Source organism: Carcharhinus amblyrhynchos, chromosome 32 (genome assembly GCF_965287045.1).
Source record: "Carcharhinus amblyrhynchos chromosome 32, sCarAmb.v2.hapA, whole genome shotgun sequence".
In the NCBI taxonomy this organism is placed as follows: Eukaryota; Metazoa; Chordata; class Chondrichthyes; order Carcharhiniformes; family Carcharhinidae; genus Carcharhinus; species Carcharhinus amblyrhynchos.
In genome coordinates this window covers 22161354-22175981 of record NC_137355.1, presented here as the reverse complement: position 1 = coordinate 22175981, position 14628 = coordinate 22161354, and the positions used below count along the sequence as shown (strand labels likewise).

The window sequence follows — 14628 nt, the reverse complement described above, 5'->3', positions numbered from 1 at the left end:
CCATCCCCCCCATCCCCACCCATCCCCACCCCCTCCCCATCCCCCATCCCCATCCCCTCCCCTCCCCCATCCCCTCCCCCCCATCCCCTCCCCTCCCCCCCACCCCTCCCCCCCCTCCCCTCCCCTCCCCCATCCCCCCTCCCCCATCCCCCCCCTCCCCCCCCCTCCTCCTCCTCCATCCCTCCTCCTTCCCCCTCCCCCCTCCCTCCTCCCTCCCCCCTCCCCCTCCCCCTCCCCCCTCCCCCTCCCATCACACTCCGGTTTCTGTGGGTGAATTCTCCGCGCCTCGGTTACCTTGACAGTCACTTTGGGCCCTTTCTTCTTCTCCTCGGCCTGCGAGGCGGTAGGCAGCAGAAGCAGGGTCAGAACCCCGGTCAGCAGCGCGGCAGCGAACAGCAGCTTCATCTTCCAGGCGGAGAGGCGCATCCAGGCTCCAGAGGGCGGGGCCTGAGCCTCATCCGGGCTCCTGGGGGCGGGGCCAGAGCCTCATCCGGGCTCCTGGGGGCGGGGCCAGAGCCCAAGATGGCGGTCGGACGCGCCCATTGTGGGCCATCAGGAGGGGACATTACACATCAGCTGGAGGAACAGCCGCACCATGGGCCCAAAACAAGCAGAATAAACACCCACAATACAAAAGAACATTGAGCAGTGTATCAGCAGTAGCTCTGAACCTAAGCTTCAAATCCCATCCGAATCCAATTCCTCATTATTTAATAAACTCTCCTCTCAATGAATGGTACAGTCAGAGCTCCAATTATACGCATGCGCCGCAGTAGGGTAGTCCATTCGCAGTGAGGGGAATCGATAATCTTCAGATCCACAAAACATCAATAAGTAGCCTTAACGTGAAGAAGAAATTGAACTGAAAGAAGTAAATTTGTAGAATAACCTTATCACTAAGTTCTAAATCAATTATCTTAAACATTTTGGTCATATGTCTAGCAGAGTATTAGAAGTTACCCCTTCCTTTTGTGATACATCCTAACGAAAGCCTGGAATCTGCCACGTTACTCTCCCGTAATTGGCCATGCGGCTGACTCCCATTGGCTAGTCAGAGATGATGGACTGGCAAATAGACCAATAGATTTCCAGAACCGAACGGGCGCCGACCCGCGTCCCCGCCCATACCCATTGAGCCGGGCCAATGGGGAAGGCGCTTGATGCTTGTTGCTGGGTAGATTAGGCTGAGACCTGATGGCGAAGCCGCCATTACTGAGCTGAGGTAACGCAGCTGCTGGGGGAGGGGTCTTCAAACCGTAACCCCACAAACACCACATTCATACAGGGGAAGACATGAAGGTACAAATAATACAATGTAAAGGACTTTGAGGGACAAATGATGGATTGATTTAGAAACATAGCAAAGCTAAGGTGCAGAAAGAGGCCATTCAGCCCATCTTGTCTGTGTTGGCCATCACAGGAAACTAGCCATCCATCATAAATCCCATTTCCCAGCACTTGGTCCTAGAGCCTTGCAGGTCACAGCACTTCAGATGTGGATCCAGGTTTCTTGTGAATAGGTTGAGCTTTTTTATTCATTCCTAGGACATGGGTGTCGCTGGCTGGCCAGCATTTATTGCCCATCCCTAATTTCGCCAGGAGAGTAGTTGAGAATCAACCACGTTGTATGGCTCTGGAGTCACATGTAGGCCAGACCAGGTAAGGACGGCAGATTTTAAAAAGTTTATGTATTACTGTCACAAGTAAGGCTGACAGTAACACTGCAGTGAAGTTACTGTGAAAATCCCCTAGACACCACACTCCCTGTTTGGGACACTAAGGGGCAATTTACCATAGCTACTTCACTCTAACCTGCGCATCTTTCATCCTGGAAGGAAATCGGAGTACCTGGAAGAAATCCACGCAGAGACGGGGAGAACGTGCAAACTCCACACAGACAGTGACCCGAGGCTGGAATCGAACCCGGGTCCCTGGCTCTGTGAGCTAACCACTGTGCCATTCCTTCCCTAAAGGACATTAGTGAACCAGATGGGTTTTTCTGATAATCGACAATGATTTCATGGTCATCGGTAGATTCTTAGTCCCAGATATTTTTTATTAAATTCAAATTCCACCATCTGCTGTGGCGGGATTTGAACCCGGGTCTCCAGAACAGTAGCTGAGTTTCTGGATTAATAATGTAGTGATAATACCATGAACCGTTACATTTCCTAAGTTCATCCTCAACCACCATTTTGGGTGGTGAATTCCAGACACTCACCACCCTCTCTGAATGGAAAAGCTCTTCCTCATGTCCCCTTTTACCTTAAATCTATTCCCACTCATAATCAGCCCCTCAGCTAGGGGAAATAATCTTTCCTCCCTACCCTGCCTAAGCCCTTCGTAGTTTTGTACACCTCGATTGGATCACCCCTCAGCCTCCTCTGTGTTTCCTCTCCAGCGTGCTGTGAGTCTCTGGAGCTGTCTTCCTAAAAAGGCAGTGGAAGCAGATTCTTTGAATATTTTGAGGCAGAGGTAGATAGATTCTTAATTAACAAGAGGATGAAAGGGTGGGCAGAAACATAGAGTTGAAGTTATAATCAGATCTTATTGAATTTTTATTGAATCATGATCTTATTGAATGGTGGAGCAGGCTAATGGGGCTGAATGGCCTACTCCTGCTCCTAATTCATATGATTGCATGTTCGTATGTTCAAAGTTTATTTATTAGTGTCACAAGTAGGCTTCCATTAACACTGCAATGAAGTTACTATGAAAACCCCCCAGTCACCACACTCTGGTGCCTGTTCAGGTACACTGAGGGAGAATTTAGCACGGCCAATGTATCTAACCAGCATGTCTCTCAGACTGTGAAGGGAAACTGGAGCAACTGGAGGAAACCCACGCAGACAAAGGGAGAATGTGCAGATTCTGCATAGGCAATGACCCGAGCCAGGAATCGAACCTGGGTCCCTGACGCTGTTAGACAGCAGCACTAACCACTGTGCCACCCTAAAGTAACCCCTGCCTATCCATCTCCTTAGTTTCTATAGAATAATGTATTTTGAAATAAACTGTTTCCAGTGGCAGAGTTGGCAGTCAGAGAACACCAATTTAAATAACTGGCAAAAGAACCAAAAAGGGAAATTTGGATTTGAAACAGAAACACATCCAGTTGTCATGTGAAGTGTGCTGTCTGACAGGGTGGTGGAAGCAGATTAGTTAATAACTTTTGAAAGGGAATTGGATTAATACTTAAAAAGGATAAATTTCCAGTGAAATCAGCTTAATTGGAGACATCAAAGTGCCAGTACAGACACAACCTCCCATGCACTGACACTGTCTACACTGCTTTGCCTTGGCAAAGCAGCCAGCATAATTAAGGACCCCACGCACCCCGGACATTCACTGTTCCACCTACTTCCATAGGGAAAAAGATACCAAAGTCTGAGGTCACCAACCGACTCAAGAACAACTTCTTCCCTGCTGCCTTCAGACTTTTAACCATAAATTATAGAATCCCTACAGTGCAGAAGGAGGCCATTTGGCCCATCAAGTCTGCACTGACCGCAATCCCATCCAGGTCCTATCTCCGTTTAGCTACCCTGCTAATCCCTCTAACCTATCACATCCCAGAATATCTTTCAATACCAACCAAATAAACAAACTCAAATTAACTTAAGGACAAATTAAAAGGGGCAACTCCTCAAAAGGAGGGGGAACAATCCGACCAAAACAAATCGAAAGGAAACTTAAAACATGAAATCATAATGTGAATTTTGGGGTTTATAATATATCCCAGCCCCTGCAGTACCCAGCGGGATCACATTCCAGGACACTAAGGGTCAATTTAGCATGGCCTCTCAAGTGTGAGAGGAAACTGGAGCACCCGGAGGAAACCCACACAGACACGGGGAGAACATGCAAACTCCACGCTGACATTGATTGACCCAAGCTGGGAATTGAACCCAAGTCCCTTGTGCTGTGAGGCAGCAGTGCTAAACACTGTGCCGCCCTTTTGCATGAATTAAGTTTCGATCTTTCTCTACACCCTAGTTATGACTTAACACTACATTCTGCACTCTCTTGTTTCCTTCTCTATGAACGGTATGCTTCGTATTGCGTGAAAAAAACAATAGTTTTCACTATATGCTAATACATGTGACAATAATAAATCAAAACGGGTGAATATTCCCCTTCCATGCTAAACAATTCTAAATGGCTATATTATGTAATGGTATTTTTGGAATAATTCAGCCAGCAATACAAGTAGTTAAATAATAAGATTTTATTTTGAAAAGAAGGTAAGTGATAAACCCTTGTCTTTTATTCCTTCCAAAAATCAATCACTTTCTCTCCAGAAACACGTCTAATCTCTTGAATCCAATTATCTTTGTAAATATACACAGCGGTTAAACTCTGGCACATCGTGTTGTGGCTGCAGTGTGTTTGATCTAAACAGAAAATCATCAAGGTTACTTCAACAGCATCTCTTTCCCCTGCTGCCTCCAACACCAAGAACACAAATATTTAGGGGCAAATTAGATAAGCACATGAAGGAGAATGGGATATTTGGATATGTTGGTAGGGTGAGGAATTCTATCCACTTTAGCCGTATGTTAAAGGTGAGAGTATGAAATGTTGTTGAGCATCTCCTGTATGTTGGTTCCCACCTGTCTCCATAGTCCCCAGTGTGGAGATCCAGCCCTGGATCAGTGTGCAATCTCAGAATTCCACAAATGATGGCAAGTTTTGACCCAGGATTTTGACCCAGTGATAGTGAAGGAACATACAGATTTCTGTTATAGAGTGTATATTAAGCAATTTCCTATTGAAAAATCACAGAATCTCTACAGGTAGTAGCCCATTGAGCCTGCACCATGCAAGCCCCATCCCTGTAATCCTACATATACTTAACTAATCCCCCTGACACTAAGGCGCAATTGAGCATGGCTAATCAACCTAACTTTCACATCTTTGCAGTGTGGGAGGAAACTGAGCACCTGGAGGAAACTCAAGCAGACACGGGGAGAATGTTCAAATTTCACATGGACAGTCACCCTAGGCTGGAATTGCACCCATGCCCCTGATGCTGAGAGGCAGCAGTGCTAACCATGTGCTGCTGTAAGGACAATTCAGCATTTAAATGTGTGTGTCCTGCTTGTCGAGTGACCACAAATTCCAAGTCAAGATGGTGAATGGCTTAGAGGGGAACTTTACAACATTTTAGTTTGAACAGACAATTTGGCTGTTAGTGTTGTGGTTCTCTTGTAGTCTGGGGTCATTAGACAGGGTTCTGAACTGTCCAAAATAATCCTGATTCACAGCTGGATTATCCATTGACTGAAAAGTGTTCCCACCACTTCCTTTCTTACTCTTCACTTGCTTCTTCTTTAATCTGTGTTCCCCTGAGGTCTGTCTCCTCAGTGGTGAGAAAGTAAAATATAACTAAAAGGTTAACTCAAAATATGGTTTAGCAAGACTTAGAGGTTAGTGAAGATAGCATTACTCGAATAAAAGGCATACCAAAGGGTGGAGTACTCTAGGGAAAAAAAAGTTAAAACCACATAAGTGATTTAATTATGGGTGTGATTGTATTTTGGTAAAGACCTATTGGGTAAACAAGATAGGAAATCCATTGTATTGAGGAATATGATTAAATCTGTACAGAATTAAATGCACTCGTATGATTAGATCTGTATAAAAGCCAGCTGATGTGATTAGATCTGTACAGAATTGAATATATTCATACGATTGGAGCTGAATAAAGAAGGCTGTAACAGAACAAATGGGAGCAGATCCTTCTGATAACTTCCAATGGCTATCGTAGACGCAAAATAAATTAATATTGTGTGGATTTGCTGCAATGTAAGTTGTTCTGTAAAATTTTCATTCACAGTGCTGAATGAGTTGCCTGGGTCAATCTTAGTAAACAACATCAATTAATGAATATTAATCACTGAGCTTACTGTCCGTAATTGGTCTTTCCAGGAGTTTTTACTGACAGATAAACATTGTGGAGAAAAATACAATAGCAAATGATTGGAAGTGTCTTCAACTGCATAAGGACTGTCACAGATAGTCGCAGACAGGCAGTCAGTTGCAGGCAGACAGTCACAAATCGTTAGTCGCAGGCTGACAGTCACATGCTGATGGTGACAGACGGTCAGTCACGGACAGACAGTTACAGGTATGAAGATAGTCGCAGATAGGCAGATAGTTACAGGCTGACAGTGACAGATGGTCAGTCACAGACGGTCAGTCACAGATAATGAAGACAGTCACAGACAATCACAGACAGACGGTCGCAGACAGACAGACGATCACAGCCACACTGTTACAAACAGTCGGACATGCCAGAGGAAGCAGTTGTGATTCCGTTTTCCATCAACAATATACAATATTGAATTTTAATATTCCACACTCTGAGAAAATCAGGAGCATCCATCCAGTATTTATATTAATTTGATTTGAATATATAAAAAAGCACTGTCTGTTTCAATTCAGCGAGTCCAATTTAAAATGTAATTAAAGAATTTCTAGAAAGGTTACATCCATTTTTCAATTTACATGTCCAAATTACAAATGAAACAATAAGATTAATGGGGACAGTTTTAACGTTTAAAAAGCTTTTAGTTTATTTGTCTGAAAAGACCGGTGTCACAATTAAAAGGCTGGAGGTCATTTGCTGCAGCAGAATGCAAAATTCTTCTAGGTTCAACTTAGTGAACCCCAATACCCCAGTCCAGTCCCAATACCCTGTCTAGACACGGTCTAGGTGAGTCCAGTCCCAGTATCCTGTCTGAGCTCAGTCTGGGTGAGTCCAGCCCTGATACCCTGTCTGGACTCAGTGTGTGTGTGTGTGTGTGTCCAGCCGGTCCCAATACTCTGTCTCGGTCTGGATGTGTCCAGCCAGTCCCAATACTCTGTCTGGTCTCAGTCTGGGTGAGTCCAGCCCTGATACCCTGTCTGGACTCAGTACATGTGTGTAAAACCAGTCTCGATACCCAGTCTGTTCTCAGTCTGGGTCTGTTCAGCCAGTCCTGATACCCTGTTTGGTCTCATAAGAACATAAGAAATAGGAGCAGGAGTAGGCCATCTAGCCCTTCGAGCCTGCCCCGCCATTCAGTAAGATCATGGCTGATCTGTTTGAAGAAGATCATGGCTGATCTGTCTCGGTCTGGGTGTGTCCAGTCCTGATACCCCGGTTTGAGGTTTTGGGTTTAATATTTTGGAGAATTTTTCAGTTTAGAAATTTTTAGAGGTTTTAGGATTTTGAGGTTTGTATAATTATGTTCTAACCGTGTAGGTTGAATTTAGTGTTCCAGGGAAAACAGTATTGGTTGAGAGGAGAGAATTTTGATGCTTTTCGGATTATTCTGCTCTGAAATGTTTTCTGGAGCACTTATTCTTCTTGTAAGAAAGTCCTTGAGAGATCACCGGACTGTAGAGATATGTTACCACACAACAAGAAGCTCAAATTGCCTTGCTCCTGGAAGCTGTTGTGGTAAAATTTGTTAAAAAGCACATTCTGTCAAAATGTAGATAGTGCCCTCGCTAATTTCCACACAAATTAGCCAAGCAGCCAATAATAACCTGAGCTGTTGTTTTCGGGCCGAGCTTTGAGTAACCTTTATCAGGAGCTGCAGAGATGAGTTGAGTTCATTAACAAACAACAAATATTGTCAAAACCTGGAGCGAAAGAGGCTGATTAACATTCTGTAAGTGGGTTTAACACAGGAAGTGCTCAGTGTTTAATTACTGCAGTTGGAACATTTCATTAATTTGTGTTTGTGGAGGCATTTATTAGGATGATGATGTTGGGGATGGAAGATTATAACAGTCTGACCTCTTGGTGAGAGCCTCAAGTGAGCGTGAGTGAAGAGAAGGGCAGCCAAAAAAAATTAGCTCCCAATCTCTGATTAAACAGTAATCGTTAGTAATGGCACTGCAAGCGGAACCATCATTGTATTTACTGTGTTAATCTCTGTATGTGAGCTTCACTGCTAAGGTCAGCACTCATTTTATCTGCAGTAAAAAGCTATCAGTAATGGTGACCATGAAACTACTTACACTCAGGCTAAAAACCCGTCAGGTTCATCAATGTCCTTTAGGGAAGGAAAGTTACCGTCCTTACCCAGTCTGGCTGATAGGATGGAGGAGGTAGATGTTCTGAGGGGAAATGTATTAGCAATTTTGAAAAACCTGAGGGTCGATAAGTCCCCTGGGCCAGATGGGATGCATCCTAGGATACTTTGGGAGGCAAGGGATGAGATTGCAGAGCCTTTAACTTTGACTTTTGGGTCTTCACTGTCCACGGGAATTGTAGTAAAAAGTCTGACAACACAGGTTTTAGTCCAACCGATTTATTTGATAATAGACTCACAAGCTTTCGGGGTTAGCCCCTTCGTCAGGTGAATGGAGAGTTCTGGCCTCAGGAACTGAACAGAGACTGATAGCCAAGTTCCGCACACATGAGGACGGTCTCAACAGGGATCTTGGGTTCATGTCGCACTATCAGTAACCCCCGTGACCCGCCTGGGTTTGCAAAACCTCACCCACTGTACTGTCTGGAGACAGTACAGGAAAGGAAATAGGAATGACCCTGGTAATTATAGGCCAGTTGGTTTTACTTCGGTGGTCGGTAACTTAATGGAAAGGGTCCTGAGAGATAGAATTTATGATCATTTGGAAAGATGCAGCTTAATCTGGAATAGTCAGCACGGTTTCGTGAGAGGTAAGTCCTGCCTCACAAATTTGATTGAATTCTTTGAGGAGGTAACTAAGTGTGTGGACGAAGGTAGAGCAGTTGATGTCATATACATGGATTTTAGTAAGTGTTTGATAAGGTTCCCCATGGTAGGCTCATGAAGAAAGTAAGGAGATGTGGGATAGAAGACAATTTGACCATTTGGATAAGTAACTGGCTGTCTCATAGAAGACGGAGGGTGGCGGTGGAGGGAAAATCTTTCAGACTGGAGGCCAGTTACCAGCGGTGTACCACAGGGGTCAGTGCTGGGTCCTCTGCTTTTTTGTGATTTTTATCAATGACTTGGAAGAGGGGGTTGGAGGGTGGGTTAGTAAATTTGCTGATGACACCAAGATTGGTGGAGTAGTGGATGAGGTGGAGGGCTCTTTCAGGCTGCAAAGAGACATTGATAGGATGCAGAGCTGGGCAGAAAAGTGGCAGATGGAGTTTAACCCTGATACGTGCGAGGTGATTCATTTTGGAATGCAGATTACAAGGTCAACGGTAGAGTTCTGAAGAATGCGGAGAAACAGAGAGATTTTGAGGTTCATGTCCACAGATCTCTGAAGGTTGCCACTCAAGTGAATAGAGCTGTGAAGAAGGCTTATAGTATGTTAGCGTTTATTAACAGGGGGTTTGAGTTTAAGAGCTGTGGGGTTATGCTGCAACGATACCGGACCTTGGTGAGATCACATTTGGAATATTGTGTGCGGCTCTGGTCTCCTCACTCCAAGAAGGATGTGGAAGCATTGGAGAGAGTGCAGAGAAGATTTACCAGGATGTTGTCTGGTTTGGAGGGTAGGTCTTATGAGGAAAGGTTGAGGGAGGTGGGGCTTTTCTCTTTAGAGCGGAGGAGGATGAGAGGCAACTTAATAGAGGTTTATAAGATGATGAGGGGGATAGATAGAGTGGACGTGCAGAGACTATTTCCTCGGGTGGATGTAGCTGTTACTAGGGGGCATAACTTTAAGGTTCGTGGTGGGAGATATAGGAGGGATGTCCGAGGTAGGTTCTTTACTCAGAGAGTGCTTGGGGTGTGGCATGGACTGCCTGCTGTGATAGTGGAGTCGGACACTTTAGGAACTTTTAAGCAGTTATTGGATGGGCACATGGAGCACTCCAGAATGATAGGGAGTGGGATAGCTTGATCTTGGGTTCAGACATAGGTCGGCACAACATTGAGGGCCGAAGGGCCTGTACAATGCTGTACTGTTCTATGTTTTACATTCTATGTACGTATCTCCAGATGTAAGGCAATGTAGTTCAAAAAACAGTACAGCACAGGAATAGACTCTTTGGCCCACCAAGCCTGCATGAATCTCGTCCTTTCTAGACCGACTGTATCCCTCTATCCTCACCTGTAAGGCATAGGAGCAGAATTAGGCCACTCAGCCCATTGAGTCTGCTTTGCCATTCAATCGTGACTCTCTGACAGGTGGCACTCCCTCAGCACTGGCCCTCTCTGACAGTGCGGCACTCCCTCAGCACTGGCCCTCTCTGACAGTGCGGCACTCCCTCAGCACTGACCCTCTCTGACAGTGCGGCACTCCCTCAGCACCGACCATCTGACAGCCCTCCGACAGTGCAGCGCTCCCTCAGCGCTGACCCTCCGACAGTGCGGCGCTCCCTCAGCGCTGACCCTCCGACAGTGCGGCGCTCCCTCAGCGCTGACCCTCCGACAGTGCGGCACTCCCTCAGCGCTGACCCTCCGACAGTGCGGCGCTCCCTCAGCGCTGACCCTCCGACAGTGCGGCGCTCCCTCAGCGCTGACCCTCCGACAGTGCGGCGCTCCCTCAGCGCTGACCCTCCGACAGTGCGGCGCTCCCTCAGCGCTGACCCTCCGACAGTGCGGCGCTCCCTCAGCGCTGACCCTCCGACAGTGCGGCGCTCCCTCAGCGCTGACCCTCCGACAGTGCGGCGCTCCCTCAGCGCTGACCCTCCGACAGTGCGGCGCTCCCTCAGCGCTGACCCTCCGACAGTGCGGCGCTCCCTCAGCGCTGACCCTCCGACAGTGCGGCGCTCCCTCAGTACTGCACTGGGGATGTCAATACATTGCAGGCTGAGGGATGATGTTTGAACCCATGCTGAGACAGTGCTGTACGCTTAACAGTGACAATTTGGAAGAAAGCTGGAAACTTTGCATACCTCTAAGTGTGCTGTGATCTGATTGTCTAGTTGTGTTCCATGAATGTCACCAGCCTACAGCTGAGGAAAGCAAAGGGTTAAAATGCTGCACACTGTAACTGCTGCACACTGTAACTGCATAGGTGTATTTGATTCCACATTCTCTGGTTAAATGAGAGATCCCTGATGATACTTGCATCAGTGTAGTATCTCTAGGAGAGAGAGAGTGCTGACAATTACATATTAATTTCTGCAAAATCTCCAGGGTTGTGCAGATGAGAAAAAGTAATGCATGTGTAATGTGCCCCTGCTGAGAGACTCCCTCAATCGGAATCCATAAATAGCTGCATTGCAGGAGAAACACACACAATCAATCTTCCTTAATGTGACTTTCTCTGTTCTATTTGTAGTCAGCGTTGCTCTGAATGGTCTTCCCGAGTTTCCCATCCCTCCATCCTCACTGTAGGACTCATTGAACAATTTCTGAGTCACCTCCCTCAGCACTGACCCTCTGACAGTGCGGCACCCCCTCAGTACTGACCCTTTGACAGAGCAGTACTCCCTCAGTACTGACCCCCTCACAGTGCGGCACTCCCTCCGTACTGACCCTCTGACACTGCGGCCCTCCTTCAATACTGATCCTCTGACAGTGCAGCACTCCCTCAGTACTGACCCTCTGACAGTGCGGCACTCCCTCAGTGCTGACCCTCTGACAGTGCGGCACTCCCTCAGCACTGACCCTCTGACAGTGCGGCACTCCCTCAGTGCTGACCCTCTGACAGTGCGGCACTGCCTCAGCACTGACCCTGTGACAGTGCGGCACTCCCTCAGCACTGACCCTCTGACAGTGTGGCACTCCCTCTGTACTGACCCTGTGACAGTGCGGCACTCCCTCAACAGTGACCCTCTGACAGTGCAGCACTCCCTCAGCACTGACCCTCTGACAGTGCGGCACTTCCTCAGCACAGACCCTCTGACAGTGCGGCACTTCCTCAGCACAGACCCTCTGACAGTGCAGCATTCCCTCAGTACTGACCCTCTGACAGTGCGTCACTCCCCCAGTATTAGAATCATAGAATCTTACAGTGCAGAAGGAGGCCATTTAGCCCATCGAGACTGCATTGACCATAGTCCCACCCAAGCCCTATCCCCATAACCCCATGCATTTACCCCATTCGTCCCCCTCACACTAAGGGGCAACTTAGCATGGCCAATGCACCTAACCAGCACATCTTCCGATTGTAGGTGGAAACTGGAGCATCTGGAGGAAACCCACGCAGACATGGGGAGAATGTGCAAACTCCACACAGATAGTAATGCAAGCTGGGAATTGAACTTGGGTCCCTGGCACTGTGAGGCAGCAGTGTTAACCCCTGTGCCACCGTGCCCACTTCCTGTGTTGTGTTAGTTGTTAAGTCTCTGAGTGGGGAATTTTTAAATACGCAGGAGTGTGCCCTACACGTGCACCGAGCTCCCACTGAATGTTGGATGGCTTCAGATCCCAATTTTGGACAGAAATCCCATGGAGAGAGTCAACATTACATAGCTGACCTGTGCACCTGTGACTTAGGCTGCACATCTTCCCCACATGTGGCCTGTGTAATTCATTGCACAGACCTGAGCTGCATATCTCATATCATAAACCCTGCCTGCGTATCTTCTTCCACAGACTCTGCCTGCGCATCTCCTTCCACAGACCCTGCCTGCGCATCTCCTTCCACAGACCCTGCCTGCGTATCTCCTTCCACAGACCCTGCCTGCGTATCTCCTTCCACAGACCCTGCCTGCGTATCTCCTTCCACAAACCCTGCCTGCGTATCTCCTTCCACAAACCCTACCTACGTATCTCCTTCCACAAACCCTGCCTGCGTATCTCCTTCCACAAACCCTACCTACGTATCTCCTTCCACAAACCCTGCCTGCGTGTTTCATTCCACAGCCCCAGCCTGAATATCTCCTTCCACAAACCCTGCCTGCATATTTCCTTCCACAAACCATGCCTGCGTATCTCCTTCCACAGACCCTGCCTGCGTGTTTCATTCCACAGTCCCAGCCTGCATATCTCCTTCCACAAACCCTGCCTGCGTATCTCCTTCCACAAACTCTGCCTGCGTATCTCCTTCCACAGTTCCGCCCTGCATATCTAATTCCACAGTCCTGGCCTTTGAATTTAATTTCACAGTCTGACCCTGCGCGTTTCATTCCATGGTCCCGGCCTGCGCGTTTCATTCCACGGTCCCGGCCTGCGCGTTTCATTCCACGGTCCCGGCCTGCGTGTTTCATTCCACAGTCCCGGCCTGCGTGTTTCATTCCACAGTCCCGGCCTGCGTGTTTCATTCCACAGTCCCGGCCTGCGCGTTTCATTCCACAGTCCTGGTCAGTATATCTCATTTTCCCTATCTGACAAGCTCAGTCTCTATCACTTCGGGGAGTTGAGGGTGAGGGGGTGGGGGAGAGGGAATGGTTTAAAGGGGAACCAAAGGGGTGAGGGAGTTGGAAGGGGGGAAAAGGAGAGTGGAGGCTTAAGATGTGCTGGAAAGTGCCGGGACAGAGTGATTTCACCCAGATGAAAGCTGCAGCAGCAAAAAAAGCATGTGCCCAGCAGAGGGAGAGGCAGATTACAGAGCAGAGGATGGCATCTCGCCTGGAACACTCATCCTGTAGAAGGTTCTAGGAGCTTTCCGTTAAACAGCAAGAACAGCATTGCAGCTCCACCATATCCAGAATGGAACAGCACATGGGCTAGAGGCAGCGTTAGGGTCTGCTTCTGATAATTGAGAAATTTGTATTAAGCAAACACACCACATCATCGAATGTAAAGAAAGCTTCGTTCATTCTTCCAAAATATCGTTATCATCGACACTGATTCAATAAACAACAGATTGGACTCGTCACATCCCAAACAATCTCCTGTCTTGGGAGTGTTTGATGAGGGACAGTGTAGAGGGAGCGTTACTCTGTGTCTAACCCCGTGCTGTCCCTGTCCTGGGAGTGTTTGATGGGGACAGTGTAGAGGGCGCTTTACTCTGTATCTAACCCCGTGCTGTACCTGTCCTGGGAGTGTTTGATGGGGGGGACAGTGTAGAGGGAGCTTTACTCTGTATCTAACCCTGTGCTGTACCTGTCCTGGGAGTGTTTGATGGGGGGACAGTGTAGAGGGAGCTTTACTCTGTATCTAACCCCGTGCTGTACCTGTCCTGGGAGTGTTTGATGGGGGGACAGTGTAGAGGGAGCTTTACTCTGTATCTAACCCCGTGCTGTACCTGTCCTGGGAGTGTTTGATGGGGGGACAGTGTAGAGGGAGGTTTACTCTGTATCTAACCCCGTGCTGTCCCTGTCCTGGGAGTGTTTGATGGGGACAGTGCAGAGGGAGTTTTACTCTGTATCTAACCCTGTGCTGTCCCTGTCCTGGGAGTGTTTGATGGGGACAGTGTATAGGGAGGTTTACACTGTATCTAACCCCGTGCTGTACCTGTCCTGGGAGTGTTTGATGGGCACAGCGTAGAGGGAGCTTTATTCTGGACTCCCACAGCCCAAAGATGTATGGGTTCGGTAAATTAGTTGTGCTGAATTGCCCCTTAGTGTGCAAAAATTTTGTCTAACGTATCCTTCCTCGAGAATGAAGTGCAGCCCAGAGTTATGCTTGATGGAGGTGAGCTAGGCTGGGTGTGTCAACCCTTCAGTTTCGGGCTGTGAATCTATTTGTTACATGGGCACTTGCAGTATGAGTGCTGAGGGCCTTGAGCCAAATATTGATAATGAACGAATATTATTAACATGATAGATGTTCCCCTGGGAAGACTCTCCTGTTAAGT

At 47.7% G+C, this 14628-nt stretch overlaps 1 protein-coding gene across 1 annotated transcript in view; it reads right to left on the bottom strand.

The window, feature by feature from the left end:
- The window catches only part of LOC145360818 (peptidyl-prolyl cis-trans isomerase B), an 11151-nt gene extending 10699 nt beyond the window's left edge, over nt 1–452 (bottom strand). The window contains exon 1 of the mRNA XM_080216293.1: nt 295–452. Within this exon, the coding sequence (XP_080072419.1) occupies nt 295–426 (132 nt within the window). The 5' untranslated portion in view covers nt 427–452. The remainder of the gene's footprint in view (nt 1–294) is intronic.
- Between the last annotated feature and the right edge of the window lie 14176 nt (nt 453–14628).